General features: G+C 51.1%; 11 protein-coding genes across 11 annotated transcripts; 5 read left to right on the top strand and 6 right to left on the bottom strand.

Moving 5' to 3' along the window:
* Positions 1–196: 196 nt before the first annotated feature.
* Positions 197–1,872, bottom strand: BDZ99DRAFT_512455 (acyl-CoA dehydrogenase NM domain-like protein; the record flags this gene model as incomplete). The annotated part of the gene is made up of 5 exons (XM_033724637.1): positions 197–826; positions 874–1,107; positions 1,260–1,437; positions 1,487–1,618; positions 1,693–1,872. The coding sequence occupies 5 exons, from the start codon at positions 1,870–1,872 to the stop codon at positions 282–284; spliced, it is 1,269 nt and encodes a 422-aa protein (XP_033569332.1). The 3' UTR covers positions 197–281.
* A 351-nt stretch (positions 1,873–2,223) lies between these two features.
* On the bottom strand, positions 2,224–3,419 carry BDZ99DRAFT_576767 (NAD(P)-binding protein). The gene is made up of 5 exons (XM_033728607.1): positions 3,337–3,419; positions 3,040–3,264; positions 2,958–2,974; positions 2,663–2,897; positions 2,224–2,613 (listed from the first exon to the last, which is right to left on the bottom strand). Exons 1-5 carry the CDS (start codon positions 3,395–3,397, stop codon positions 2,303–2,305), a joined length of 849 nt encoding a protein of 282 aa, XP_033569331.1. The 5' UTR covers positions 3,398–3,419; the 3' UTR covers positions 2,224–2,302.
* Positions 3,420–3,529: 110 nt separating this feature from the next.
* Positions 3,530–4,851, top strand: BDZ99DRAFT_512453 (short-chain dehydrogenase/reductase SDR; the record flags this gene model as incomplete). The annotated part of the gene is made up of 5 exons (XM_033724636.1): positions 3,530–3,533; positions 3,828–3,935; positions 3,988–4,212; positions 4,261–4,522; positions 4,578–4,851. The coding sequence occupies 5 exons, from the start codon at positions 3,530–3,532 to the stop codon at positions 4,849–4,851; spliced, it is 873 nt and encodes a 290-aa protein (XP_033569330.1).
* Positions 4,852–6,374: 1,523 nt separating this feature from the next.
* BDZ99DRAFT_527402 (uncharacterized protein) lies at positions 6,375–7,325 on the top strand (the record flags this gene model as incomplete). The annotated part of the gene is made up of 1 exon (XM_033726256.1): positions 6,375–7,325. One exon carries the CDS (start codon positions 6,375–6,377, stop codon positions 7,323–7,325), a length of 951 nt encoding a protein of 316 aa, XP_033569329.1.
* A 616-nt stretch (positions 7,326–7,941) lies between these two features.
* On the top strand, positions 7,942–8,766 carry BDZ99DRAFT_401670 (uncharacterized protein; the record flags this gene model as incomplete). Its single annotated transcript, XM_033716245.1, has 1 exon — positions 7,942–8,766. A coding segment is annotated over one exon (825 nt), but the record flags the coding sequence as incomplete, so codon positions are not given.
* A 55-nt stretch (positions 8,767–8,821) lies between these two features.
* Positions 8,822–11,062, bottom strand: BDZ99DRAFT_551103 (uncharacterized protein; the record flags this gene model as incomplete). Its single annotated transcript, XM_033727010.1, has 3 exons — positions 8,822–9,358; positions 9,424–10,569; positions 10,598–11,062. The coding sequence occupies 3 exons, from the start codon at positions 11,060–11,062 to the stop codon at positions 8,876–8,878; spliced, it is 2,094 nt and encodes a 697-aa protein (XP_033569327.1). The 3' UTR covers positions 8,822–8,875.
* Positions 11,063–15,239: 4,177 nt separating this feature from the next.
* BDZ99DRAFT_503839 (uncharacterized protein) lies at positions 15,240–16,311 on the top strand (the record flags this gene model as incomplete). The annotated part of the gene is made up of 3 exons (XM_033723993.1): positions 15,240–15,255; positions 15,304–15,817; positions 15,870–16,311. 3 exons carry the CDS (start codon positions 15,240–15,242, stop codon positions 16,276–16,278), a joined length of 939 nt encoding a protein of 312 aa, XP_033569326.1. The 3' UTR covers positions 16,279–16,311.
* An 847-nt stretch (positions 16,312–17,158) lies between these two features.
* On the bottom strand, positions 17,159–18,860 carry BDZ99DRAFT_503838 (cytochrome P450; the record flags this gene model as incomplete). Its single annotated transcript, XM_033723992.1, has 4 exons — positions 17,159–17,573; positions 17,851–18,036; positions 18,223–18,418; positions 18,798–18,860. The coding sequence occupies 4 exons, from the start codon at positions 18,858–18,860 to the stop codon at positions 17,314–17,316; spliced, it is 705 nt and encodes a 234-aa protein (XP_033569325.1). The 3' UTR covers positions 17,159–17,313.
* A 630-nt stretch (positions 18,861–19,490) lies between these two features.
* BDZ99DRAFT_492095 (HlyIII-domain-containing protein) lies at positions 19,491–20,570 on the bottom strand (the record flags this gene model as incomplete). The annotated part of the gene is made up of 5 exons (XM_033723145.1): positions 19,491–19,652; positions 19,702–19,931; positions 20,022–20,146; positions 20,188–20,487; positions 20,554–20,570. 5 exons carry the CDS (start codon positions 20,568–20,570, stop codon positions 19,491–19,493), a joined length of 834 nt encoding a protein of 277 aa, XP_033569324.1.
* Positions 20,571–21,274: 704 nt separating this feature from the next.
* Positions 21,275–22,133, bottom strand: BDZ99DRAFT_576761 (uncharacterized protein). The gene is made up of 3 exons (XM_033728606.1): positions 21,922–22,133; positions 21,807–21,863; positions 21,275–21,740 (listed from the first exon to the last, which is right to left on the bottom strand). Exons 1-3 carry the CDS (start codon positions 22,073–22,075, stop codon positions 21,529–21,531), a joined length of 423 nt encoding a protein of 140 aa, XP_033569323.1. The 5' UTR covers positions 22,076–22,133; the 3' UTR covers positions 21,275–21,528.
* Positions 22,134–24,883: 2,750 nt separating this feature from the next.
* Positions 24,884–27,276, top strand: BDZ99DRAFT_468853 (allantoate permease). Its single transcript, XM_033721359.1, has 7 exons — positions 24,884–25,131; positions 25,194–25,388; positions 25,448–25,542; positions 25,610–26,010; positions 26,073–26,314; positions 26,386–26,674; positions 26,737–27,276. Exons 1-7 carry the CDS (start codon positions 24,952–24,954, stop codon positions 26,919–26,921), a joined length of 1,587 nt encoding a protein of 528 aa, XP_033569322.1. The 5' UTR covers positions 24,884–24,951; the 3' UTR covers positions 26,922–27,276.
* The last annotated feature ends 591 nt before the right edge of the window (positions 27,277–27,867 follow it).

Below are 27,867 nucleotides of genomic sequence, written 5' to 3'. Positions count from 1 at the left end.
TAGGGCTAAGATCAGGCCTACGATCGAATGTTCGTGATCAGTTCATCACTTTCCGGTCACGTGTAGGACTACGTCCACGGATACATGTGCTCTGCCGCCCCTTGAGTCGAATGCAACCAGGGATTCACTTCAACATCAAACATCCAATCAAGTCACCCAGAAGGATAAATTCAGCAACCCAAAGTGACCCTATAATCTTAACACGTCTACAACAATGCACCAAAGCACCCTAACCAATAGCAACACTAGTAAACAAAACCATCATTCTCCATCTCCTTCCCCTACAACTTCGCCAACCTCTTCTGACTCTTCGCAACCATATCCATCAAAATCTCCTCACTCCCCCCACTAACAACCAACACCCTCACATCCCTACTTATCTGCTCGACCCGTCCTCCCGCCCCACCCCTCGAATACCCCAGCCCGCCAAAAATCTGCTGCGCCTCGCGACTAATCTTCTCCAGATTATGTGCCGCCTGCACCTTCAGCAGCGCAGCGAGCGGCGCGAACTCGAGCGGCGAGGTGCGCACGGAGCGATAAACAAGATTCTCCATAAAGAAGTGCGTGGGCTCGAGCAAGCCGGTGATCTTCGCGATCTTCTGGCGGATGACCTGGTTGGCGAAGAGTGGCGCGCCGAAGGTCTCGCGGCGCAGGGCGTGCTTGTAGGCGTCCTCGAGGGCGATGCGGCCGAGGCGCAGCGCGGTGATGCCGACCCAGAGGCGCTCGTGGGTGAATGTTGACATGACGATCTCAAAGCCCTTGTTTTCGGGGCCGATGAGGTTCGCCGCGGGGACTTTTACCTCGTCGAGATCGATGAAGGCGGAGCCTGGGATGATTAGCTGGGGTTGGATGGAGGGGGAAGAGGCTGCGTACCGCTCGAACTGACCCCGGAGTTCTCCATCTTCTTTCTCGTGACGCCTGGAGAGTTCAGGGGGATTATGAAGACTGAGATTCCTTTCGCGCCCTTGTTCCCGGTTCGGGCTGCAACGAGGCCGTGGCTCGCCCATTGGCCTTGCGTTACCCATTTCTTCTGGCCGCTGATGAGGTAGTGCGTTCCATCTGCAGATTTGGTGGCCGTGGTAGTTAGGCCCGCGACATCAGAGCCAGCTGTGTTTTCAGTTAGCCCTAGGTCTTTCCAACTTCACGGCCTACTAGAAGCTCTATAGACCGTTTCTCATATATCAACGTCCAATATCATGATCTCAACAGGGTTAACCAGAGGTCTGTGGCAAAGAATATTTGAGGAAAAAGGACCATACCATCTGGTTCCGTAATCATAAGACAATGCCTCTGATTGCCTCTCAAAAGAGGCGCAAGATACTTCTCCTTCTGCTCGGGCGATGCATAGATTGCAAGAGGTGCGCCTCCAACGGTTGCTCCACCATTTATGCCCCAGACAGTACCGAGGCACCCACAGCGAGCCATTTCGTCAATGAGCTTTCGTATATAAGCATAGCACGATCTCAATCTTCTTGATGTTACTCACAATCGCATCATGGAACTCATCCCATTCCTCCGCGTCTACATTTCCAGGTAGTTGCACGCCCGTCAAATATTCCTTTGGCAGTGGAAATACCGCAGCGGCTAGGAAACCTAATGAAGCATGTCGCTTGAAATTCTAGAACGTCAAAAGCACGTGTTAGTGAATCTGTGCCTGGCTTGTAGATTTAAACAAAGTCAAGCGTGGCGTACCTTCTCAGGCACAAACCCCTGCCTTTCCCACTCTTCAACATTCGGCGCTACTTCTGCATCTATATACTCCCTAATAAACCGTTGAAGTCTGCGGTGGCTGTCCTTGTAATACGGGTGGTGTTTATCGGTATGCCAGGAAGGATCCGCGGAGGGGATGTTGGAGGTGATGCAGTCAGCCATCGTAGTGGGGAGGTAAAGAAAGTTTGCGTGGAGAACTATATGAGACTGTGCCTGAGCTCGTTCATTTTAGCTGGTTTACTTTTGAAAATATGAGACCAGGACGCGAGTAATGCGGCACGGGTGAGGCTCGGAGTATCCTGGCCTCTGCTTCGGTAGCAATGCACTTCCCGAAATCCGACTAGGGTAGCGTGCAGACTGATGGTTCTCCGAGCACCCCGCCGAAATTTGTGGTACGGAATATGAGTTTCTTAGAGGCTGGACTATCTTTTGTGAAAAGAAGGTCTAGATTTAACGAGAATAGTCGTGTATGATAGATGTTTTAGTTCGTTGTTGTCGATGCACTAAAATATGAGGACTGTAGAATATAGGCAAAAAGCAGAGATGCTTGTTCAAAGTAGACCTGCGGGCTATAGTATGGCGGATTAGCTATCTAATACTCTGCCATCTTGCCGCCATCCGCCATGACCATAGATCCATGCATATAACTCGCCATAGAACTGCTCAAGAAAACGCAAATATCTGCAATCTCATCCGCCACCGCCAATCTCCCTATCACAGGATCTTTAATGTCTTTCACTGCTCCAGTCCGTGCCTCTGACGCTTGTTCCATGGCTTTACGCTGCAAAAGCATCGGCGTCTCCACGATTCCCGGGCAAACGGCGTTGATGCGAATGCCATCTTTGCCGTGATCCACGGCGAACGCTCTCGTAACCCCAACCACTGCGTGTTTAGAAACAACGTCTAGAAAGCGTCAGATGAGTTTGGGGATACGTCTGATCAAGTAACGCACAGGGCATGATGTTTGCAATCGCCGAGAGACCGCAAGTGGATGCGATGTTTACGATGCTCCCCCTCTGCGCTCTCCGCTCTTGATAGCCCTCAATCGTTACTCTGAGAGCCTGCTCCCGCATCACTCGAGTCTCGGCTTGAACGCAGAACATGAGGCCCCGTGCATTGATGGAATTGACGCGGTCGAACTCAGACACTGGATAGTCGGCCGATAGCGAGCGAGCTTGACATGTTACCTGAGATTGTTATTCGATAGTCCCTTCTTAGAGGTAATAGAAAGAATGGACCGGTATTACCCCAGCGACATTTGCCGCTTAATCGAGAAACATATGATTAGCCTTTGGTAGAAAAGATGCAGCAAACCTGGGGAAATCTCACCATAGTCAAGAGTGCCAAAAACTTCCACAGTCTTCTTCACCATATTATCTACTGATGTCTGATCGGACACATCAGTGACAACCCCTAGGGTTTTGACACTCGGCCATTGCTTCCCAATCATCTGCGCCGTGTTGCCTATGCTTGATTCATCTCTGTCTGCTAGAACTATGTTTTGGCAACCTGCTCGCGCGTAGGCCAGCGCCGTCGCTTGGCCAATGCCAGATCCTTCATAGCTATAGTCAGCAAAACTCAAAGGCCTTGTTGTTATCATAACCTTGAGGAAGAGGTAGAACACACCTGCGCCGGTCACCAATGCTGTACCATTCAACAAAGCCATGTCTTTAGCCACCAGAGACATCCGCACAGACGATGTCTATAGCCCACCTGGACGATTGCCGACGATCACGTGCTATCTCTCGCTGTACTCAGAAGCACAACCGAGTAGCTCCAATTCGGCGAACGCCGACCTCCCTAGCGCACGCCCGAGTCCATGGGTAAAAGTTGGGGATGCGGAGAAAATCTGGGGCAAACAGGGATGCATGCCTGACCCGCAGCGCCACTGTGGGTGAGACCCTGTCGCTCTAAATGACCCGTGCCATCACCCGGATATCGTCGTCCCCTGGTTCCGAATCACGTTCCGAACTTTTGGACTAACTAGTCCGGTTCCGAGAAAGGCGAGGAATGCTACGATTGGTCGCTGAATTCAACCTCGCAGTGAAGCATATTGAAGAAACGATGCCTGGGAGCTTGCGTTGCGGTATGAAGCAACGTAGAGATCATGTCCGCAGCAAATCGACTACAGCAAGTGCAGAGCCACCTGGAGGCCGCTGATCCTTTCGCGCAAGACCGTACACGGATTGATGGCCAGGTCGTCTTGATAACGGGAGCCGCGCAAGGTGAGTTCATCCTGTGATATCAATCATTTGGATACCGCTGATAATCGAAGAGGCATTGGTAGAGCTGCGGCGGGTTTGCTAGCCCGACAGGGCGCAAAAATTGCCATCAACGATCTCGATGAAGCAAAAGCGAAAGCGGCTGTAGACGAGCTGACGGCTGCTGGACATGAAGCGTTCCATGTTGCTGGGGACATGCTAGATGAGAGCTTTCCGCCCAAGTTGGTTAATGCTGTCATCGGAAGATTTGGCAAGATCAACTGCCTCATAAACAATGCAGGTAGGGTAACTTGAGAAATCTGGGGTGTTGAATGCTAAGATCCCTCAGGCTTTTGCTTCGACAGTGCCCTTCACAAAATGTCGGAAGAAAAGTTCGACGTGATAATGAAGATCCACAACTATGTGCCTTATCGAATGATCAAGGCTTTGTCAACTCATTGGATGGATAAAGCAAACCTCGAAATGCCGAAATCAATAATCAACGTAGCTTCTACGTCCGGTCTACACGGAGCGATGGGTCAGATCAACTACTCCACAGCCAAGGCAGGAATTATCGGCATGACGAAGTCAGTCGCATTAGAATGGGCTCGGTAATTCCTCATAATCTGATTTTACCTTTTTATGAGACATACTGACGCGGTATAGCTACAATGTGCGTGTCAATGCGGTGGCATACGGGTGGATAGATACGCGTATAACTCGCCCTCCTTCAGAATCTGAGAAGATGGTCCTCGCTGGTCAGGAAATCGTTAGCGGAATTCCACTCAATGCGAAGAAATGGAGAGATACGAGCGATATTCCTCTTGGGCGACCTGGAACAACAACTGATGCCGCAGGCGTAATGCTGTTTCTAGCGAGTCCACTCTCTTCTTATGTGACGGGGACCTGTGTTGAGTGTACAGGAGGACGCTATATGTAGTACAGTACTAAGACATCATACTTATTTCATGCTGTTTGTGCTGTAGATGTTGAAGACATTTGTAATGGACTGTATATAGACCTTTTTCCCCTGAGCTTTGACAGAAAGTGGTCATAATGAGAAAGATAAGTAGTTCAGAGGAAGGAAGCTATATATGTACCTCACACATTCCTACCATATCTATCCCTTCGCCCGCTGGCGTCCTCGCTTGCCGCCAAGCCCGTGCTCAAACGTACGCGCCACTCGATTTGGGTGCTCTGTGTGTCGCATTCCTTTCTGTACGGTTGCCGGTGCGCATAGCTCTGTTTGCACCGGCTGGCAGGACCACCTGGCCAAGCTCAACTCCACGGACTAGCTTGTATATAGTAACTACAAGCAGTTGAATTGCTTTACCTGGGTGCAGTTCTCATCACGGAGCCGAATCTAGAGCCTCTGATTGGCCAAATCCTTATCGATAACTGAGGACGTAAACCAGCGGGCGAAGGGATACGGTTATCGCATTTTTTTTTTCCAAAGAAATCTAGACATAATGCAAGTTTTCTTACCATCAAATGGACTAGGTTTGGATGCTCTTAACCAATCTGCTACTCGACTGTACGGTTGTGCCGTCGAAGATGTAAGGCCGAGAAAGGCACAATACCATATCGATAAGTCTTTCAAGATTCCCCTAGTTCTTTACAATCAACTCTGCGTCATCTTCTTCAGCCTCTTTCGTATCCTAAAGATCCATAGTGGCTATAAAGCATTAGGTAGCAACCGTCGATGCGCTGGTCTAGCTTATGCCAGCGGCTACACCGATACGATCTGCTGTGTTATAAGATGCCAGCAAGTCTTCTCAAATCCAAACACAACCATGGCCTCTCTGAGCTGCGGAGGCGGAGTCCGACCTGAAGGATTTCGATTCCCAAGTCGGACAAAGGTCGTAAGAGCCTTGGAAACAAGGCTGCCACCAGCCACATCTGCATCCCCCTCCAGTCTTACACTTACCGGAACACAAGCAAAACATGAAAAAAGTGCTGACTCACGTGGGCGGAGCGTCCCCGAAACCAGAGAACGGGCATAGGTAGAAGCCCTGCTGGTGGTGAGACTGCGATAAGCCAATGGGGCAGGCTACGGTCAGTCAGGGCTTGCACCGCCACCGCAGCCACAGCACAGCATTACTAGGCCTTTTTCGGACGGCTAATTTCGCTCAGACGGCCGGTTTGGGTAGGAGGGGGGTGAACATTTTTTAAGACTGTGCTTAAGTGAGGTTGAAGCTGTGGGGTATATGATTGTTGGAGTCCTGGACGCTAAGAGTTGCGTCAATGTCACTATATCGTGGTTTCTTAACGCATACCAACCCTTAAGGCATCGCGCAGTAGTCGATTGAAACCTCTTGAGGTATATCAAAAGATCCTACCTTCAGCCCTGAATCCCACAGCCGGAATCTCGGCGCCTGTATCATCCTCTCGAAGGGCATAAAGATCCAAGGACCCCAGAGTCCTCAAATCTCTACTCCTCTTACCAACAAACCACTCTCAACCATGGATCCCTCCCTCCCTCAAAAGAAAAAGCAAGTCCAGCACAAATCCCACCCAGAATCCAGTAGCCACCAACCCTCAACAACACCCACGACGTACCAACAAGCCAACAGCAACCAAAACCGCAATTTCCTCGCCGTCTACCCAGAACCCAGCAACACCGAACCCTCACCCGCACCCATGACCTACCACGAAGCCAACCCCAGCCGCAGGCATAACCGCACCACGCTCCCCATCCCCCCCTCTCCCCTGCACCGCCTCCGCTCCTTCTCTCCCAGCCGTCTGCGCAACCTCTTCCGCTCCTCCGACCGCTCCCACTTCCCCCTCCTCGCCCTCCCCGCCGAGCTCCGCAACCAAATCTACGCCCACGCCCTCACCCCCTCCACCACCGCCTGCGCCATCTCCATCCACTCCCGCAAAACCGCCCCCTCACCCCTCTTCGCCGTCTCGCGCCAAGTCCGCCACGAAGCCCTCGACGTCTTCTACCGCACCTTCTACCACCTCCAGCGCTTCCACGCACCGCACCCCTACCGCACCTTCGCCGCCTTCGCCTCACACCTAGGGACAGACCGACTGAAAGCGCTACGGCAGATCAGCGTCTCGCTGCCCGCCGAGGGCTACCGCTTCGATGTAGACGAGGTGCTCGCGACGCTGCCGCAGCTGCGGACTGTGGAGGGGCGGATCGATGATATGTTTGTGACGGCGTGCGGGTGTACGCGGAGGATACGGTGTCGGTGCGGGGCGCCGTATTACCGGGATTGGAGAGCGGTTTTGGGGGAGGTGGAGGAGTTTAGGGTGCTAAGGGAGTTGGTGGGGAGGGGGGTAAGGGTGCGGGTGTTGTGGAAGACGCAAGAGAGGGATGAGGAGGGGGCGTGGTTGGTGCGGGATGATATGTACAGGACGTTGCAGCATAGGAGGTGGTTGGGGGAGGTGGAGGAGTGGGTTGGATGTTAGACGAGGGAGGTTGGGGATAGGGGATGAGGAGAGGGATGGGATGGGAGGCTCCTCCTACAAGTGTCTCGAAAACAAATTGTCTTTGATTCGGCATGGAATATCTATCGAATTCAACCTCAAGTCAACGTTATTTACCTCGAGCACGTAGCTATTAGCCAGAAGGCATCGACTAGCTGCAGTACCAACATGAGTCAATGCATTACCTACTTTTGGCGCACGTTTCAACGTTCTTGGAGATTCACTCTTTCTTGGCTCAGCCTTCCCGACACAGCAATTACATTTGGATTTTGGTTTCGCATTGTGTGCGATAAGCCTGCTTCACCAAGCTTGGGTTCAACAGTGAGTGGCCCTTTTCCCAAAATTGTGGCACACCGGTCGATCGAAGTTCATCTTTATCAAGGGAACCCGAAGGGGAACATTTTCTTATAGCCCGCTTGCACACAAAGACAGCATCCGAGTCCTCTTTATCGATCCCGGTAAATCCACCGGCCCATTGTCTGGCCGGCTGGTGGAGAAGACGCTCTACGAAGCAGGCTTCACCTACGAGGCTTTATCCTACGTGTAGGGAGCGTTCGATGGACGTGTTGGTTCCATAACTGTCTCCGGGCGTAATCATAGAATATCTCCAAACCTAGAAGAAGCCCTGCGATCACTCCGATCAGAAACAACGCCGCGAGCCATCTGGACCGACGCAATATGCATCGACCAATCAAACATACAAGAACGAGGCCACCAAATCGGATTGATGCAAAATATCCACTCCTTTGCGAGTAACGTTGTCATTTGGCTCGGTCCTGCAACTCCTGCAACTGCTACCGGAATTGATATTCTTTCCTTTCTTGCAGGATCTGATGGCTTCGATGGAAAGTGCTCATGGGAGCACCTTTCTCCCGCTTTGCTCTGTGATGGATTGAATGACGTGATGGGCCGACCATATTTCAGGAGAATGTGGGTGGTGCAAGAAGCAGCCCTCGCCGGGAAGATCGATATGAGAATAGGGGACTACAGCGTGCCCTGGCAACGTGGTCAGGCAGCGAGGAGATTCCTGTTCCGGTTGAAATTCGCCGAAATCTCGCCCAAATGGGAGCATGCAGGTCTCCACGAAGTCGACATGAGACCATTAATAGAGGTTCTAGAGATGAATGTGAGGCAGGACTACCGCGAGAGGGGACATGTATTGCGCCCAGGTCTGCTTGATATAGCACACCACATACGACACAGGGTAGCATCGGATCGACGGGATAAAATCTTCGCATTATTGGGCTTGTCACCAGACGGATTTGACATTCACGGCTTGGTCGATTACACCATGTCCACGGAGGAGGTATTTAGGGCATTTCACGGCCTGGTTGAGAAGGAATGTTTCCCGGAGATGGAAGACCTAGACATGGATGAGGAAGTCGGGTTGGATCCAGACAGAGCACTGCCTAGACTCGCCTGAACATGCAAGTCGCTCGCACCCCAATGCTGTCTAGGAACCTAATAAACCTTTCGGCATATCGTAGTTATGTTTGACAGTCGCTAAGGCGGATGGATCCATGGCGGCAGTCTCAGCTATAGCCACCGACTTCTCCCGGGAACGAGGCCCAGAAATCTTGCGTCGCACTGGCCATGATCGCTTCAACATCAGCATCAGTCATGTCGAAGTTGAAGTCCAGATCGAAGTTTGTGTCATTATACGCGTGGTAAGACTGCGCCGAGTCGAAGAAAGATCCATTGTTGGCTAATGGAGTAGTGGAAGGTGGTGATACGAGTTGTGGGCCAGGAACCATAGACTGTATCGCGGCTAGTATTAGAAATAGCGATATCAAAGGCAGGGAGTGATTTGAGCATACTTCACGAATTGGCTCTCGTTCTCGCTCTCGCTCTATCTGCTGCGGTGCTTCCTTATTTTGAGGCTGGACGGGAGACGGTTGTAGCGCGCCGTAGTCGATCATTGCGTTTCGCAGCACGCGTCGTTCGTCTGGAGAGGCCGGGCCCTCATCGCTGTGCAAAGTGCGATAGTAGGCTTGCATGCGCTTGATTGTCTCAAACTGCGTGGGAGAATTGTGTCAGCAAATCAGTCTCGTCGGAATGATATGGTCGGGGCTACACGGACCCAGGTGTCGGCCATCGGCCACTGGTTCTTCATTTCTTTGAGGAACAGACAACCTTGAATGACGCGCTCGCGTGCCTTCCGCGTGATGGCAGGATCGTCGTCATCGCTAGGGAAGTTGTAGCTGTATAGAACAACACCAACAGCCGTATAGATGGTGAAACCAATCCAAGGAACGAGACCTCGGAGAAAGAAGACTCCAAATGTACGCATCTCTTCGAGCATCTCGCACACCATTGTGGCTTCTTTGAAGAGCTCTTTCCGAGACATGCGCTGCCATTGCTTCCAAGATTCTGATTGCTCGTTATATGATTTGGGCGTCTCATCCAAATTCCCATTCTGAGGCCCTAGGACTGGCAGATAGGCGCGACGGAGAAACATGAATGACATGAAATGAATGCAATGCATGTAGCAAAAGGCTTGACCTTGGTCGACAGCGTTGTGTGAGTGTAAAGAAAACAGATCGTATTGCAGTCTTGCAGGAAGAGACCCTTGCCAGGCATTGAGATCTTGTATCAGTTTGTGAAACTCAGACGTTTTCACCCATGGTAGTTCATTGTTGACAGTCGAAGAGCATGCCCAGCGGGCTACCATGCCCCAGATGTTGGCTGCACGTAAGCTGTACGCGATGATGCCGAGCTCACCAACATCGAGAGAGATTGGTGGCATCACGATCTGACCGTCTATGTTTTCGCAACACACGGGCTCTCCGAAGACGAAGTCGTCCTTTTCGCATGGCAGCTGGATCATCATATCCGACGCGTCGAGCGATCGCTTTCGGCCTTTTCCACCGCTGAGGAGACTGTCCATCAGGAAGCAGGTCCACGCAGTCCTTCGCCTCTCTTCCATATTGATGAACTCTTCTCGGGTGGGAAGCCTGTCTTTGGGGTATTTTGGCTCTTGGCACAAGTCCAGCATCTGTACCATGCGGATTGCCATTCCCAGGTACATCCAAGCCCGCCGACCATTTCCTGCTCCCCAATCGTGTCCCGTAAGCATCAGGAGGGCTTGTACGCGACTGACGCTGGGTGTTTCGAGGTCGCCTTGGAGGATCTGTCTGGCATGGGCGGCAAACGCATTGCTAGCTTCTATCTGGCTTTTGAAGGGAGCCGGAGGTTCGCGTACGAATCTATTGGAGTTATTAGTCCCCTATCTCGCCATTAATTGGTACGCCGACTTGCCTGATAGCCAGCGCGAGGATTGCCCAAACCACCCAGATCTCCAGTGTTCGATCGCGCATTCGCCTCAACAACGTCGGCGTGTGATGGAAGCTCCATTTGTACGAGCATCGGAGATAGCTGTTCTTCACCTCGTCGGTAAGAAGATCGTACGGATCGAGGCCTGCGACATGCGCCGTCGGGCTCGAGGTTTGCGACGAGTCTTGAGGGGTGGAGCTGTTGGCATTGGATGGATCGCCGAGTCGACTAGGCGAGTCTAGAAGAGTCGGGGTATGTCCGGAGGTCCCTGGAGAGTGTTGACGCGGACGCTTAGGCTGGCGATGGATTGAGGATGTGCCTGGCGGAGGGAATTGGCACGAGCTGGCGCGGGATGTGGCCTTGCATCGATCGCAGGGCGGAGCGTCGTTGTGGATGCATTTCTGCTTGGCACTGCGACACGCAATGCATGCCACGGGATTCCTCATGGCGAAGACGGCCGTTGACAGCGCGGAGGCATTGGCGGTGCTAGCGGGTCCGCGATGGTGTTGACTTGGGCTGTCGGCTCGTAGCCTAGAAACTTTCTTTTCACCGAAGCTACCCCACCACCAGACTCCCCTTTACCTATAACAGAACACCACCATCCAAAGTCATCGATACGAGGGAATCTCCTTTTTTCGAGTCCTGTAGCACTCGACTTACCACCTCCTGTACTCTCGTGCTACATGTCTCTCGGATTAACAGGTGCTTGGCATCGATACAAGGGTATGCACATGTCTCTGTTCACGCGTATATCAGCATATAATTCATTAAGAAATTTTCAATCTTCAAGGGCTTGACATGCGTTGGTGTTACTCGGTACTTAATTGTTCAATCTGTCCGCACGCGTCTCAAACCTTGTCTTCTCCCGTTTTCCTTTGGTAGTAATTCAAGGCTCTGATTTCAGATGTCTCGTGTTTGGCATCATCATCAAGAGCCCAAATAAAGAGGTCGCTTCAGCCTATTTGAGGCATAGGATAGTATCTGGAAGCAGTCCCAACATTCATACCTGAAGTGTTTTCCAAGGCTCGGTTTTCCCTTGCCTAAGCTTCGATATCACTCTTAAACATGGATCCTACTCCGTTGAACGGTATCCAATCATCTACGTACAAGACAACCAAGGACGAAACGGTCGCCTCTGATCAAAACGTTGCCTCTCCAGGATCCAAATCTCCGGGTCAAGGGTTATGCCTCAAAACCGGGCGATGGCAACTCCACGTTCCGCAACCTCGATCTTCTGGCTGAGTTGCGCCTCCGCATTTACGAATACTACCTCGAAGGCAAAGAATACTTCGCAGTATTTTGCCCCTATAAAATGGGTCCCTACGACATGAACATCATGGATAGATTTTTCCTACCTCATTCTGCATCCATCGCCCTCCTTAGCGTCAACCTTCAAACGCGTTTGGAGATCGCGCCCTTAGTTTTCGCAAAAGTGTTCAAACCCGAAGCCAGAGACCATGTCGGCCTGCTAAGCCTCGTACGCAATGTTGGCCATCTCGGCCTAAAGCGCATCGAGGCGCTACGTTTCGTTTGCAGCAGGAACTTCTCCAGGATGACTTCAAAAAATCCGTACGATGAGGCGCTGAGCAAATTCTCCAGTCTGAAGAAACTGACATCGAGATCCACATGAGAGGATATGACGTTGTATCGCCCATTGATTTCGTCAAACTGCATGGGCTGAGGGAATTGCGCGCCGCTAAAGTCGACATCAATTTCACCGTCCCCTCGTGGCACGTTGCTCGAGCCCAAAAGTGGCGAGATGACCTCCAGACTGCCTTTCAGAGTGCGATTTGAGGCGGCAGGTCAATCATGCCGTCTCACAGTCACACAACGGCCAGCACCCTAACGTAAAGTTGCGATGTCATTTATTCTCTCGCTGAAGAGCAGAGCGCTGCATCCAGCCGCCCCCCGCACCCATCTTATGTCCCAACCCCATCCAACCTCGCCACAACCACCTCCCTTCCACTCGGATTATTTGGCTGCATTCCCTCTGCCTTTGACTTCAAACGCAATTCCCCGGAATTTTCACCGCGTCCCATACCACCGTCGTAGTCACCCGCGCTGGCACCAACGCGACACCCACACACGTCGCATTCACTGTCGCATAGTGAGTCAAGCTCCTGCACGCTTCAACACAACTAGACACTGTATCTGCGACGCTAGCGACGATGTCGAAGCCCACCCAATTAATCGCGCAGTGGAGGGTGTACGGCACGTGTGCGGTCGTGCTGGATAGGCTATGGTTGTTGAGGTCCGGGCAGCCGGTTGAAGGGGAGGCCGCTACCGGGGAGCAAACTCCAAAGGTGCTTTAGCACGCGGTGTTGCAGTAGGTGGATGTGGAACCGCTGTGCGAGAAGTTAGGAAGATATGAGAAGGGAAGAAAAGGGAAGAGACGGGGAAACGCACCGCCAGCCTTGCGCGGAGCAGCAGTCGCCGTATATCGAGTTCTTGCACGTATAACCATTCTTCCCGCCGCATGTGCCGTCTGGCGAGATCTTCCCAGTCGACGTTGGACGCACCGAGGATGATGTTAGTGTGCTTGTGAGGAGGGCTTGGTTGGCGCTCTGGTTCTGTTGCGCCTTAATGTGGGACGTGGATGCGGAGCAAGCGTCATGCTCCATCTTCTTGCACACCATCCTGCCGATTAGCGCAGCTACATCGGCGACAATTACGAACGCTGCAAGCGTCAGGCCGACGACGACACCATTCCGCCGCCAGGTGGACGGTGGTTTGGGGTCCTAAGTATTACCGGTATCCGTTCTATCCCACGGCGCACCATCAGGCACGACTTCTGGTAGGTCCGAGTACACGTTGTGGAACTCGAGGTCTGAGGACGGTACCACCTGAGCTGTGATCTCGGCAGACTTCACATCGTGGCGGTACATGCTTCCTGCGTCGCCTGGGGCGGAAGCTTAATGCATGACTTAAAGGATACAAAAAAAGGATCATATGGCGAGTAGGACGAAAGAAATGAGACGTACTCAAGAAAAGTAGAGTTCGAAGTACTGGAGGATTGGATTTCGGAACGGCTAGGTATATGCCGTCCTGCTAAATGCTATCTATGGCGGGAGTTGGCATCCTACGGCCAGCATGGTAGGAAATCCTGCATAGCCTGTCCTAGCCTCGGAGGCTCCGGCGGAGACCTACTACCATATATTTCTGCCAAACGTGGAAGTTTTCCCACGGAAGCTTTGAATGTAGGAATGGCATCCCAACGAGAGCCCTCGCGATTGGCACTGCCATCTTCATCTTATGACTTTACCCTCTCCAATATATACACTCGTACGCTGGAAAGCTACGAATTTTCCTTTTCATTGCGAACTTTCTTCATCCGCTGGAAGTTGAACTTTCTGGAATGGTTCGTTTGATGTGTTTTGAATTCATATTGTAGGCTGCAAACGCTAGCATGACTCGTGCGGGAGAATCCCTGCATTTCTGGAACTTGCTTTTAAGACAGTGAGCATAACTAGCTGGGGAAGCTTGGATCCTATCTAAGCACTAGGGAAACTTTCCAGTACTGTTTAGCAACAGTAGGAATTGGGCAGCCTGAGCTTGTGGGATCCCTTAGATTCTTGCGCGAAGGATGCGGAAGGATGGATGGAAGGATTGGGGCCCCTACAGAGAAGATAAACGGATTGTTTAGGATGTTGAAGGTCGATAAGCAAGACAGCTAATCACTACTATGTGGATGTCGCCCATTTAACCTCATGCATCATACATAGCTTTGCCGATGGAAGAAACTGCTCTAGGGGTTGTGGTAGAGCTGGCCTGGACACTTATCACCTCAAAATCTCTTCGATGAAGATTACGTTACAGAGCCTCGGAGTGCTGTTCAAGAGGCGGGCGCACCTTAAGGTACATACACTCAAGGGAATCACTTTCATGTCCTTCTAGTGGAACTTGGGGTATCAAAGACCTGACTTGGGCGCGTCCGCGGAAAACGCATGCTTCTCTGTCAGAATTGCGGTCGCTGGAAAGCCATTATGGTGATGGTGGGGAAGATGTTTCTCAGTCGTCTAAAAACCCTGCCGACGACTTTACGAAGCCGTCCCTTCCGCTTCGCGGTCTGCGCTTGGAGGAGCATCTAGCCAAGAGATGTGCACGCCTCGAACCCGCACAATTCAGGGAATGCGAGCAAGATCAAATATGGGCGAAGGAGGTATGGAAGGGACATATCGCACTTAATGAAGAGAGCATAAAGAAGTAGTGTGAGCTTGTTGGTGCAGAGGCCATGGATTGATAGATGGGAAACCACCGTCCGTTGAGTAAAATTAATAGGAAAATACTCCGCTTACACTAATCTTCTCCATGGTTGACCTAGGAGGTATGCTCCGGCATCACAACGCGACCCTTGAAGCATGTAGCAAGCTATTGGAATCCCACGGGATTTAAGGGTGCCGAGTCATAGTGGATTAGCTGCAGCACTTCCATGGTACCGTTTTCATGGACGAAAAAGAATTGACGTCCTAATGAACCCGCATTGCAAGTCGACCCCGCCTTCTCAGAGGCATGCGTAACGTTCTCGCGATTGTTGATAACACCTACTATGTTAGTCCAACCCACTTCTCCTTAACCCACTCATCATTGCAGAACAAGCGTTCGTTAACGGGTAAGAGAATCATTATGCGATTAGAAGACTGTGAGTGAAGTAGCAACGTCAGAGTTGAATAGTGCTGACGTTTACTAGATCTCGTTATGGCTGCATGGGCGGTTTTCAGCGTCTATCTCTACTACGTTTATGGCATCTGTATTTCACCTGGCATATTCATGCACCAATGGGACGTCCGCTACATCGATTTCGTTCACATCCTTTACAATATGGCCGTCGGTTCCGTGCTATACGGATCTGTCATCAGCCTCACCAAAACCGCCATTCTGCTAGACTGGCTGCATATCTTCGTTCCGCAACGCACGCGAAATGCGCTCGCCTGGACTATATACGTCTTGATCACAATCAACTGTCTCTATTACACGGCGGGAATACTCGCCGACATCTTCGAGTGCATGCCCAGAAAGAAGATTTGGGATAAGACAACGCCAGGAACTTGTATCAACACCAACGCTGGATTTGTAGTCGCGGCCGTCTTAAATTTGGCCAACGATTTAATCATTCTGGCTCTCCCGCAGAAGGTCATCTGGGGTCTCCATTTGACTCCCAGCAAGAAGGTCGGTATCTCGGGTATGTTTGCTATTGGCATCTTGTAAGTTTGCTCCTTGGGCGACGAAAGCGCTCATGCTGACTTCAACTCCCAGCGCATGCGTGTGCGCCGTAGCACGTCTCGTCTACAGCATTAAACTTATGCACAGCGAAGACGTGGCCTACAGCGTCTCGCCAGTCGGAGTCTGGTCAATCGGCGAAATGACATCCGCTTTCCTGATCGTCGGCGTGCCGTCGCTGCCGCGAATCTTCAAGGTGCCATGGGTGCAATCTGTTTTCACCTGGATCCAATCATTGACTGGAGGTTCAAGCAAAGGTACTCGCGAGAGCTCCCGAAAGGGTTTGCCGTCTTGGTACAAGAATGCCCCCACAGCAAGGAGGAGACAAGACGACGTATACAGTGAACTTGATGAGTATCGATTGGAGGCTGCAGAAATGGTTTACTCGCCTCATAATGGAATTACTCGACAGAATAAGGTGGAGATGCACTCGTCGCATATGTGAGTGATGTGGAATGAGGGTGCCAAAAGAACCGGCGTGATTGCTAAATTACGCCATTTCATCTAACAATCCAAATCGAAACTCTTTCATCAACATTTGTCAGCGCAAAGGAATAATTGCCTGCGGAGCGGAAAGCAGGCAACGGTGAAACATATCATGGCTACCCTCGCATCACATTTATCGAAGACGTAGCTGCCAGTTTCCAAGTTTTCAATGTCACACGATTGGGTATTATCAGAAATGGCTACCTTGCAGCCTCAGTGTTCTCGACCACTATATGCGGTCGCTACCATTGGTAAACTTACGCCCAGGTGGCACGCGCGATCAGTCTTGCCGCACCACCTTCCGGGATTACATTATCCGGATTCACCAGCTTCGTATCTCTGCAGATAATTGGACGGTTTCGGATGGTAAGACACTCCTTGGTGTATTGCCAAGTTCCAGTACATGCTTTCACATGTTCATTATTGATGATTGATGATTGATTGGATTGCATAAGTGACTTCGAAATCCAAGTGCTGCACTTCATTCGCTTCATTTCCCCATTGTTGGTCGCTCTCCGAGCTAGAATATGTCTCAGGTTGTGAAGAAGCAGTTCTGTGTTGATTTGAAGAGGCATAAGGCCCGTATATATAGCCTATGAAAGGGGGGGGGGGGGGGGGTACTCCCCTGTTCCCCCTTGTTACGGATATGGAAGGATGTAACGCCACTGACACGCTAGTAGTGGCAACCTGAGTATATGCACATGGAATCCTGCCTTGTAGATCCAGGCCCCCACACCCTACTGCTCCTTCTCAGCTTTGTTTACCATGTCCCCGCACCAGGAAATTTGCACTTTTACTATTTCTTGTCCGACTCGCTTCTCGGTCGCAGTACTAGATGCGGGCCGTTATGACTAGTACTGAAGTGATTGTAGAGTTGAAACTCATTCCACCGTGCGCGGACCCAGCCTTCTTTGCTGACCAGCCGCCAACGTCTCCTTGCTCGCCGGGCGCGAGCTCGAAGTCAAAGTACAGTAGAACTTTAGACATGACGAGACTAGATTCCATGTAGGCCATCGCTTTTGCCTGCGCAGCCTCGCGAACCGCCTGAGAATAGCGTGAAGGCATCGGAAATGGTCCTCATTACGAGCTTGGCCTCTTCGGAAGTGTTGGTTTGCTCGTCCAAAAGCCATCGTTCTGGTTTGAAGGTGAATGGGTCAGGGAAGTACTTGGCGTTGTGGTGGATACAGTAGATATTCACTCCGACAATGGTTCCTTGGGGAATTACGTGGCTGTCGATGACCAACGGCTCGTGATCTGTTGATGGGAGCTCTCACGACAGTGTGCCTGGCACTGGTGGCGACAAGTGCAGTGCCTCGTCGATACACGCGCGGAGATAGTGACAGCCCGAAAATCCTGGGCCGCTGTGGATGTCTGCATCATTCTTGAACCTCTTCAGCTACCCGTCTGTAGCAGTCCGGGTGGCGGGAAAGATAGTAAAAGAGCGCACAGAGAGCTGTAGTCGTAGTATCGCCGCCTGAGTCCACCTATCAGCATCCATGCGATGGGGAAATCACGGAAAGACTATGCGTACCTGCTGGGAAGATGAACAGCACATCTTCAGTAAATTCTTTGATCGTAGTGTCCTTGCATGTCTCAGGATTCTTCGAATCAAGCATCAATGAGAAGAAGTCCTCCCGCGAATGCCTCCCTCTCTCCATCCGCCTATTGATGAGACCATTGACCATGGAGAGGAACGTATCACCGCGGTTCATCAAGACTAAGAAGACAAGGAGTGGAATATCCAGACCGAGCCACTTCACCATTGGCGCTTAGATGTGAGTATTGTTCCGCACATAGGCAAACTCCGGCCAGCGGATAATCCATCGAAATCGGAAATCCGTTTGGAGGTTCAGCGACTCGCCAAAGCTCAAGTCGGCAACGACGTCGAAGCCAAAGCGCTTACAGTATGTTGTCATGTTGGTCGAATCTTCTTGCTTGCTCCATTCGGCAAGCTGCTTGATTAGAGTGTCGATGTGCTGGATCATGATAGGCTCGAACTCCCGCATTGATTTCTCCGAGATGCATCTCCCGATGATCTTGCGCTTATGCTTGTGCACATTCTTATCCAAGACGTTGAAGATGTTGTGGTGGTCGCTGATCTGTGTGACGAGGTAGTTGCGTGCTTTGCCAAGTCGCTCATTTTGGTAGATGTCCTGCAATGCCGTGATGGTGTTGAAGGCCAGTTTGTTCGGCCCTTATTGCATGACATCACCTGCCATGGTTGGTTAGTCATAGGCAAAGCAATGTCCTGGACGCTGACGCTTGACTCGCCATATTTTTGATGATCTTTGTATGTGATGAGGTGAAGGTGTAGACGCAGTGCATAGTAGACATCGTACCATTCCGTGAGTTTCGCAAGCAAAGTACCAGGATATTTGTGCAGCGGGTGCAGAATAAGTCGATAGCTCCAGAGCACGGTGGACTAAACGGGAAGTTAGCTGACGTCGCGCCGGGCAATCTGCGTAGAGGTTGACTTACTCGCAGTACGGCCGCGAAAGCCGCCCACTTCACGGTGAGGGCGATGAAGTCGCAGACGGCCATGCCGGCTGTTTTGCTCACAAAAAATGCAGTGTAGTGCTAGAGGATAGTTGTGCCGCGTTGGATATTTTGAGGTCGTGGAAAGAGTCAGTCAAAGAGGCGCGGTGATGTGAACGGCCCAACGGCCTATACTAGCACTATGGCAAAGCGAAATGGCAAAAACTGTGTAGTTCTTGAAGAAGGAGCCACAAACCAGGGTCCACAAACGGAAGCGGCGTCGGCTTGCCAGGTTGCAAGAGTAGCTACATCGCACCACGAGCACGCACGACGGCATCAAGTATAGTAATGCCATGGTGTCAAAACCATTCCGCCACAACGACTTGATTGATTTCCGGAACGTGATGGCGAGCTTGCAGGGCGAGCAGCCACTAATTAGTCAGGGGAAGAGGAGTATTTTGGTAGCGGTCGAGAGCATTTATAGTACGGATGAGGACTTCTGCCCGCTGAGGGAGCTAGTTGAGGTTGCGAAGGAGATTGCTATTAGGTTGTATACGTTTAAGAAGGCGTTGGCTTCGAATGGAGGTGAGTGCACTCCCTGGCTGTGCGACGAACTATTTTGGAGAAAGCTGGAGATTGAAGGCTAATGGTCCGGAACCGTTTGCAGAGCTGATACCATTCAATGCCGAGTCTCACTCAGTGTGGTCGACAGCGTTGGTTCACGTAGTTCCATTCAAAAGCGTCCAAGGCTCCATACAGATGCGTAAACACGCCAAGGACGATAAATGAATGGAATATCTGGCGAGAGGCGCCCCAGATATCGAACCTCTCGGGTTTCCATGACTCAGGAAAATGGGTCTACAGTGCATCAGTCAACGTCTCGCCTTGTACTAGTGGTATGGCCTACTGCATAAAGCATAACCCCGATGATTATAAGTAGGCCTTCTAGGTAATAGTACCTAAGACCTGCCTGCTTGTCGAGTTGCTCGTAAGGAAATATGCACGCAGCGTGGATAATTGGGGCAAATGCCGAGAATCCGGTGGCCACAAAGGCTGAAAGGCGTATATTTTTCGATTTTGTGCCCTGCAGACGAGGATTCAAGACGATGAAGCCAGCCAAGAAGCTCAAATGCCGATCTGGAAAAGCCCAAATCAGTAGCGATTCATCGAACGGGTACCAAGGCAGGGAACGGAGGGCTAAAAGCCGGGGACTATATGACACCATACGTACCATAGACCAATAGTTTTTCTGTAGATTAGGCTCACAATAGGAGCCGACGTAGATTCCCGATATGAAGGAGCCCAGTATTTGAAGGACGATGGTGACATAGTCCAAACAGCCCCAAAGATCGCTCCAACGAGCAGAGTGGCACAGCAGCGTGTGTAAGTCGACGAGATACCAAAGCAGACCACTGAAGTTGTCGAGTGGATGTGGAAAACAAGCTGGTCCTTCCAGAAAGCCTTAGGGAAGTGAGAGTTGAAATGCCGGGCTAGTACGTAGTTTCCTAGCAAAGCCGCCAACACGGCGGGAACAAGGTGTGAGTAAATGTTGACCGTCTCGTTATGGAGGTACGCCAAGCTCTCAACGCAAAGGACGAAAGACTTTGTGACGGGTCGATAGCCTGTATGGATATAATCATTATGGGCATACCAAGAGGGGACTTGATCGCTATTGAGCAGTCGCGGGACGAAGCTATTTTCGTTCAACGCTAGAGTATCATCTCGGGACGGCCCGCTATATGCCTTAGCGGATAGGGACAGTTTTGTGAGAGCCATGTCTCGTAAGCTGCGGAACTTGAAGACGAATTTTGGAGAGCTTGAATTGCGTTGGGCCGCAGGCGGAATAAAATAGAAGAAGAGAGCTGGAGAGGAAGTTTAGCAGAGAGAGGATCAGGCTTCAAAAGCCTGTTGGAGTCGGAGCTGATGACTTGTTCAGCCTGACCCTTTTTCGCTCGCTGTGTGCCGCCTGCCACGTCGGTCGTGGCACGCCTCTCCACGCCGTGGAGTCAAAGCAAGAAGATTTTATATGAAACTCCTTTCGAGCCTAGGGAGCTCCCGCTAGTATAGGAATTCTAGAGCATCTTTCCGATCGCCTTCATATATGCCATAGCCCGATTTTATATCCTCGTTGATTCCCTTCTTGGCTTAAGGTCTTTGCCTTTGTCGGCATATCTTATGGTGAACTGGTCATCATTCATTCCCCACATCTGAGATTCATGACTCGCTATTCGGCAATCTAGAGCTGGCACCTAAATCATTTCTCTTGACATTCCATTATATGATTTTTTCCTAGGCTGGTAACTTTTCTTTTTCGTCTAGATCTAGTGTAGTATCTGTAAAGCTCACGAGATGAGGGGTTATTTTCACGATGAACAAAGCCCCCAGAAATCGTTTTCTCGCTCCCTCGAAAAGCATCGAGCTCGAGCATACTGACGGGAAATGGAGTTCTTGGAAGCACAGCGCAAGGTCTCGTTGGTTATAGGACGTCTATGTTTTGGGACAATCTTTTCGGTTACGCAAAACAGATTTCAAGCAAGTTGAATAGTGTTGAATAGCCGATGATTTGAAAGAGAACCCACTGTTTTTGTGAAAATGAAACGCTATCGCAACAGTAACTTGAAGGTTCGTGGTTCGAGAGTGCTAGTGTCCTAAACATGAGGCGCTGTAGAATTGGAATCCAATTTTGGCAGACCAAGCTTGCAATTCCAATGCGATTCAATTTGCCCTCCGACACTCAACAAGTCTTAGCGCAGCCATCCAATATTCGTGCTTCGTCTTTCCAAAATCCACGCCCCATATGAATCGATCCGCCAAGGTCTCTTAGCCTAACGATTGCAGATATAACTCTGCAGTAGGTAGTCGAAGCCGTAATCAGCCAAGTTCGTCGAGCCGCTTCCGGAAAGATGAATCGACCGAGCGCCGCCAGTCTGGTAGCAGTAGGCATTACTGCGGACAAAAAATTATTAGCCCGAACGTCCCCTTGAAAACGGAACATGGAGATGCAGTACGTACTCGGTGAGGGTGCAAATGCATCCGTCCTCGATGACGAAGCTAGAGGCGTCGTTGGAGCTGCAGGTTGGACTTAGCTACTTTGCACTTTGGGCACAGTGAGGTCAGGCAAACGTACTATTGCTCCCCAATGTCAGAGGCGATGGAGATGCAGTCTGCACTTGGGCCTGTGACATCAACACATTGCCCACTGGAATTTGGGCCGGTGCAGATAAGGACTCTGCACGTGTCGGCGGAGGTGCCCGGGCGGATTGCAAGCGAAATGGGGGCATCGAAGATTGTTGGGAGGGCGGTGGTGAGGGAGAGAAGGCCGAAGAGGCTGATAGTCATGGCTGTGAGCGAGTGAAGCATTTTGGCCGGATTTCCAAGGATCGCCAGTGGTGTATCGTCTGGGCTGTAGGTGGGTGAAGGAGATATGGACGTCTTTGTAGGAGAAGAGGGCAGCAAAATCCGGGAGCTGAATAGAAACTGAAGTGGTGACAGGTGAGATGTTCCAGAGACGTAAGCGCGTCTGAGCGTGAGTGGCTGCTCTGCCTTTATAGAACGAGGCAGTCGGAATGGACGAGTTGCATCTGATTACCGCAAACGGCAAGGGTGGTGGTTGCGGTAGGTATCGCAGGTGTAAAATGTGCAACGACAGATTCGTTCGTATCGTAAACCACATGGCTGATGGCAATGCTGCTGTCGATTTAGAAGGTAGTGCGATTGGAAAGACTTCTATTGAATTTAAGCCATCTTAGCGATTCTTGCCTGCTGCTCGACCAATCCTTCATGCAGTCCTTTGTATAAATTTTCATCGACCTCTAGCAAGATGATCTATTTGCTCACGTCCCTAGTCACTATAATTAGTTGACTAGAAAGGCGAATACACGAAACGAAATTAGGGCGTGGCTGAACTGTGACACGAACGAGACCTCATCTACAGAGGACCTGAGGTCAGACTGACCGAGCTTAGGAAACTCCCATTGCATCAAAGGATGACATATCTCGACTATGTCTTTTGTGCTTACTCTGCGATGAGGCACCTGCTCGATTGCAGCATGTCGAGTAACGTTATTGCCGTGGTCATCTGTAGCAATTTTAGGTGTGACGCACCCCGCCATATTCACGACGGCTGATGACACCTCGCTTGGCAAGATGTGATGGCACGCGTCCGAATATAGGCAGCGCGTAAGAATAAAGACTGCGACCTTGAATGCGGGGAATTGATGAGAGAACTTGAATGAGGGCTGGTAGAGCGATGGTGACCTAAGAGACAAAATTGATGGGACAGGAGATCAAGCAAAAGCAACGGTAATGCGCTTTCTCTGTGTATTTGCTAGTAGCTAGCAGTTGACATGGCATCCACAGGCGTTTCGATGGGTCTGGCCTCGAGACTGATCCTATGACTTTACAATACGCAAACTAAGTAACACCAGTGAGACATCCGCAAGCGAGTCACAAGGTTATAAGTTGAGCCCAGGAACATGATCATCGGTTTGGTATTCCAATAGAAGTCATCTGTGAAAGTATTCATGTCTACCAAAACGCCGAAGATGGATTACGCGTGTTCACCAACTCAGCGAACACGGCCCGCTCGACTGGGGCGCTGCGGAAAAGTGTCATATGCCAGATTCGAATGGGATTCAGACGGAGGATATTCGAGATATGGGCAGAGAAAGCAACGATGGGGGTTAGCATGTTCGTGAGATGATCGAAGGTGAAAGTAAGTGAAAGCGGCAAGGTCCGCAAGCAATCAAGCACATGCCAATACCACGTGAATATCACGTGAGCATTTCTATCCCTGGGCTTCAGTAGAACAAGTCCTATCAGAGCCTTTTATGATTTAGTTCAGTCATGTAGCGGTAGAAAATTGACTAGACCCTTAGATTTTTCTGAAGCTCGCCTAGGTCATAGCCACAAGCCCACAACGCGTCCGACCATGTCCCCCTGTCACGTGCTGTGACCTATCACAGGAACGTCAGCCGAGATTCTCATCATTAGTTCCAATTCGCTCACACATGGTAGGTGATCCTTCAAAGTAATGTTCGTCGGCAACAGCGCGGGTGCAGCTTCGGCGCGCTCCCATAGAATACCACTGCGTACGGCGGCTGCGACGACCAGCCGTTCTAGATTCCGTGGGTTGCAATACTTCCGACGACTCGATGACCTGCCGCCGGACCAAACGCTGCACACTTCAATTGTCGATTTCACCTTGACGCGATGGTTACCTGCGTCTGATGGCGATGACATCTAGGTTATTCCTAAAGATCGCTTCGACTCGCAAAAAGGCCCTCGGCCAGGTCCCAAATGCCTCGAGGGACCGACTCCACAAGAGGAGTGACTTCCGACCGATGGGAGGCAAGGGTATTCTAGCAGCAACGATGGCTTCGCGATCACCGTGACCAGCAATGGCTTTGCCGAATCCGCTCGACTGCATACCCAGAACCACTGCAGAACCAGAACTTGGGGCCAACGTATTGATCTCCAATGCTTTGGGGCTCTCAGTACCGTCGGTCTGGCGCATACAGAGGTATGCATCCCCGTCGTTCCAGGGAGGGCCAGCTGATGGGTCTAGCTTTTGATGGGGTGGCCCATGTATGGGCCCTGTTGATGTTGACGGCTCGGTATGGTCTCGCTTAGCTAGAGCATTGGTTATATATCACGATTATTGCGCGACCACGACCGCCCTCTTGTAGATTCTCAGGAAGGGCACGAGATAAGAACGTGCATACTCCGACAGCCAGGCGACGCCCTTCTCGAACCCGCTAGCTTGGATAGCAGCTTGTTAGTCCGACAATCGCATTGAAATGTAGGCGCTTTTGCTTCCCTAGAGCATGAGTTATATGTGGCGATTATTGCGCAACAAGGAGCAACCTCTTGTAGGCACTCTTAGGGTTGGCACAAGATAAGGACATGCATATTGGGGAAGGCGGTGCGATTCTCGACCCGCTAGCTTGGGTAGCAGCTGATGACCCCAATATTCGGATTCCAGTGTGGAGTTTACATGGGGTGATAGGAAGGCGTGATTGCAGATCACAATGAGCACACGTCGTGCCTACATGCATTTATAGAGTATAGAGGTACCACAGATAAAAACTGCGGTGCGACCATAGACCTCGTTTCCATCTCCCAGCTTTACCAGTGGCGACGACAACACCAATCCAACATGGGACACGCAGAAGATGACATTGGCCTAGACAGCCGGGAAGTGGGCTCCAGGGAGAACTTGCTCGAGGTGAAACCCATCAAAACGTGGAAGGGCTACCTCTGGGACACATGGGAGCTTCCTAAGGACCAACGCTGGTTGCTGTTCAAGTTGGACGCGTTCGTGCTCACCTTTGCCTCGGTAAGTGCCAATCTTCTCTCCCTTTGGAAGAAATAAAAGCATTCTGACATAGAGGTACTCAGGTCGGATACTTCCTAAAGAATCTCGATCTATACAATGTCAACAATGCTTTCCTTAGTGGCATGGAAGAAGACCTGTCGATGTACGGCAATCAACTCGTGACCTCTACGTCCATCTACACAGTCGGCTATGTCATTGGGCAGATACCGTGCAATTTGCTGCTGACCCGGGTGTCGCCACGGTGGGTCATACCTGCAGTATGTACCTCTTCCTATCCCTATATCTTGCGCCAGCCCCGCTGATGTTGTATCCACAGCTCGAGGTAGGCTGGGGAGTATGCACCATCTGTCAAGCGTCCGTAAAGTCATACCAGGGCCTCTATGCCTTGCGGTTCTTCGTAGGGCTCTTCGAGTAAGCACAACCCCAAGCCCCAAGTCCGTCAACCTTGAATTCAATAGAGATTAATCTCACCGAACAGATCTGGCTTCTATCCGGGCATCCATTACTTACTCGGGTCATGGTACACCCCGCAGGAGCTTGGCAAGCGTGCTATGGTATTTTGGCTCGCCGGCTCGATCGGGCAGCTCTTTAGCGGTTTCCTGCAAGCGGCTGCCTACACGAACCTGAACGGCGTGGACGGCCATTCGGGTTGGAGATGGCTATTTATCATAGACGGCATTATCACACTGCCGCTCGCCGCAATCGGCTTCCTTTTCTTCCCCAATCTACCGCAGGGCGGGAAGAAGACGTGGTGGACAACCGAGGAGGAGCACATTCTTTCAGTCAAGCGTATGGATGCTATTGGGCGCAAAGGAAAGGAGCCCTGGTCAAAGGCTAAGGCCAGGAGAATCTTGCTGAGCTGGCACACCTACCTCCTTCGTACGTACCTCCATGTTCTGTGTCTTCCTAGGCTCGAGGCCCGCGCTAACCATCAAGTCTAGCGATGTTGTATGTCCTCTGGAATAACGCCGGGCCGCAGCCAGCCATGGGATACTGGCTGAAGAGCTTCAACAAGAAGCCTCATCCTGTCCCCGGCACTACTTTCACAGTGCCGCAGATCAATAACCTTCCTCTTATCACATCCGGTGTCTTCATCGCTATGGCTTTCGTTTGGGGCTGGCTTTCCGATGGACCTATGCGCGGCGCACGCTGGCCCTTCATCTATATCGGCGCGGTCATTTCGGTGAGTTCTGGAGCCCTGCGTATCGTCGTATTCCTAGGTCACTCGCTAACCAATGCTGGTTTCGCACTTAGCTCGTCTTCTGTGTTCTCATGCGTCAGATGCCGCTGTACGAAAATATCTATGGCCGTAAAGTTGTCTATTGGCTTAGTCAAATTGGCTGGGGCGCCGGTCCACTCATCCTTAGCTGGATCAACGAGATCTGCTCGAACGACACGGAGAAGAGAGCGTTGCTTGTCGCAATGGGCAACGACTTTGCGTATGTCGTGCAAGCGGTTGCACCTAACTTTGTATGGAAAACAACAGATTTCCCGGCCGCGAGGAAGGGATACCTGTGGAGTATCGTCCTGGAGATACTGCTCAGTAAGTCTACCCAACGTCACCTAAAGCACTCTAAGAATGCTAACAAGTCCTTTTTTTCTTAGTCGCCCTGACTGCTGTCGTTCAGGTTCTTCTCTGGCTAGATAAAAAGAAAGCGGCCAGCAAAGCACGTGTGTTCGACGGCTCGTTGCCAGGCTCGCAAGGTAGTGATAGCCCACCACTGCAGGCAAGCGATATCGATGAGAAGAGGGTCGATCGCACTGAAGTCAACCCGGTTGGTCTGCGCTAGACTGCGAAAATATTGGTTCTAAAAACGCTGATGTTCGACCCTTTTCTTGATGGTGGTAGTGTTTCCACGAATTCCTATGCCGGAATGGAGTTGAAGAGCGCTAAGTGCTATTTGTTAGCTATACAGTATAACCTCGGTATTACGAATCGCAATATAACAAATTCACATAATAATGAACACGCGTGCTCTCACAGAGGGCGAGAAAACGGAAGCAGAGAGGCCTGCAGGCAACCGAGCAAGAGCCAGTAAACACATGGAATCACGTGACCGATTTCTGATATCCTGGGCCTTAATGGAACGACTCCTAGCAGAGCCTAGTAGCAGTCCTTTTAGGTAGTAAGAGATTGAACAATACCAACTCTTAAAGCTTGTCCTAGCACTAGATCATCTCTTCCCTACACCCATCTTACCCCGCCTATACTTGACCAACGATCGGTCTGCGAGAGAGCTTGTGTGTCACCGCGTGCCGTGATTGGTCGTCCGACTATACAACATGCAGATGGAGTGCGAGCTAGGATCACGGATGTGGCATGTGTACCTAGAGCAAGTAGAATGCTGCATGCCGCAGAAAACTCTGCCGAGGGTGGTAAATCCGTGTTCAACAAAGTGCCGAGACGGCGATTCTGAATATGTAGGAACGGACTTGGTCGAACCCGTGGGGAATAGGCTTTCGTCGCCAGCAACATGGGATGCTGGTCGTGGTTTACGCAGGCTCTGTCATGCTCACAGGATACTTCGGACCCGCGACACATGCCATATCAAGGCAGGAGATCAGAAAAGCGGGACCAATTTGCATCCTGGAGCGATTGGCGCTAATTAGGGGACAGCTTTGTAAATAGGACGAGCTTAATTACCACCCCCCCTTTCTCTCCGCACCACCCCCCTTTTCTCTTCCTACTACCCCCCCTACATTTAGTCTAGCTTCGGCTCGTAACAACTTTGTTCC

The sequence above is a fragment of the Mytilinidion resinicola genome (genome assembly GCF_010093595.1).
Source record: "Mytilinidion resinicola strain CBS 304.34 unplaced genomic scaffold BDZ99scaffold_32, whole genome shotgun sequence".
NCBI lineage: Eukaryota > Fungi > Ascomycota > Dothideomycetes > Mytilinidiales > Mytilinidiaceae > Mytilinidion > Mytilinidion resinicola.
Note: the sequence above shows the minus strand (reverse complement) of the source record. Positions and strands in the feature narration are given on the sequence as shown.

Coding starts and splice junctions, on each gene's coding strand:
- BDZ99DRAFT_468853 (XM_033721359.1), top strand. CDS start 24,952: ATGGGACACGCAGAAGATGACATTGGCCTAGACAGCCGGGAAGTGGGC. Junction 26,011..26,072: donor CTGGCACACCTACCTCCTTC/GTACGTACCTCC, acceptor CATCAAGTCTAG/CGATGTTGTATGTCCTCTGG. Junction 26,315..26,385: donor ATATCGGCGCGGTCATTTCG/GTGAGTTCTGGA, acceptor TTTCGCACTTAG/CTCGTCTTCTGTGTTCTCAT.
- BDZ99DRAFT_576761 (XM_033728606.1), bottom strand. CDS start 22,075: ATGCCCCCATTTCGCTTGCAATCCGCCCGGGCACCTCCGCCGACACGT. Junction 21,864..21,921: donor TCTGACATTGGGGAGCAATA/GTACGTTTGCCT, acceptor TCCAACCTGCAG/CTCCAACGACGCCTCTAGCT. Junction 21,741..21,806: donor TGCATTTGCACCCTCACCGA/GTACGTACTGCA, acceptor TTTTGTCCGCAG/TAATGCCTACTGCTACCAGA.
- BDZ99DRAFT_576767 (XM_033728607.1), bottom strand. CDS start 3,397: ATGTCTCTGGTGGCTAAAGACATGGCTTTGTTGAATGGTACAGCATTG. Junction 3,265..3,336: donor AGCATTGGTGACCGGCGCAG/GTGTGTTCTACC, acceptor ATAGCTATGAAG/GATCTGGCATTGGCCAAGCG. Junction 2,614..2,662: donor GATTGCAAACATCATGCCCT/GTGCGTTACTTG, acceptor GACGCTTTCTAG/ACGTTGTTTCTAAACACGCA.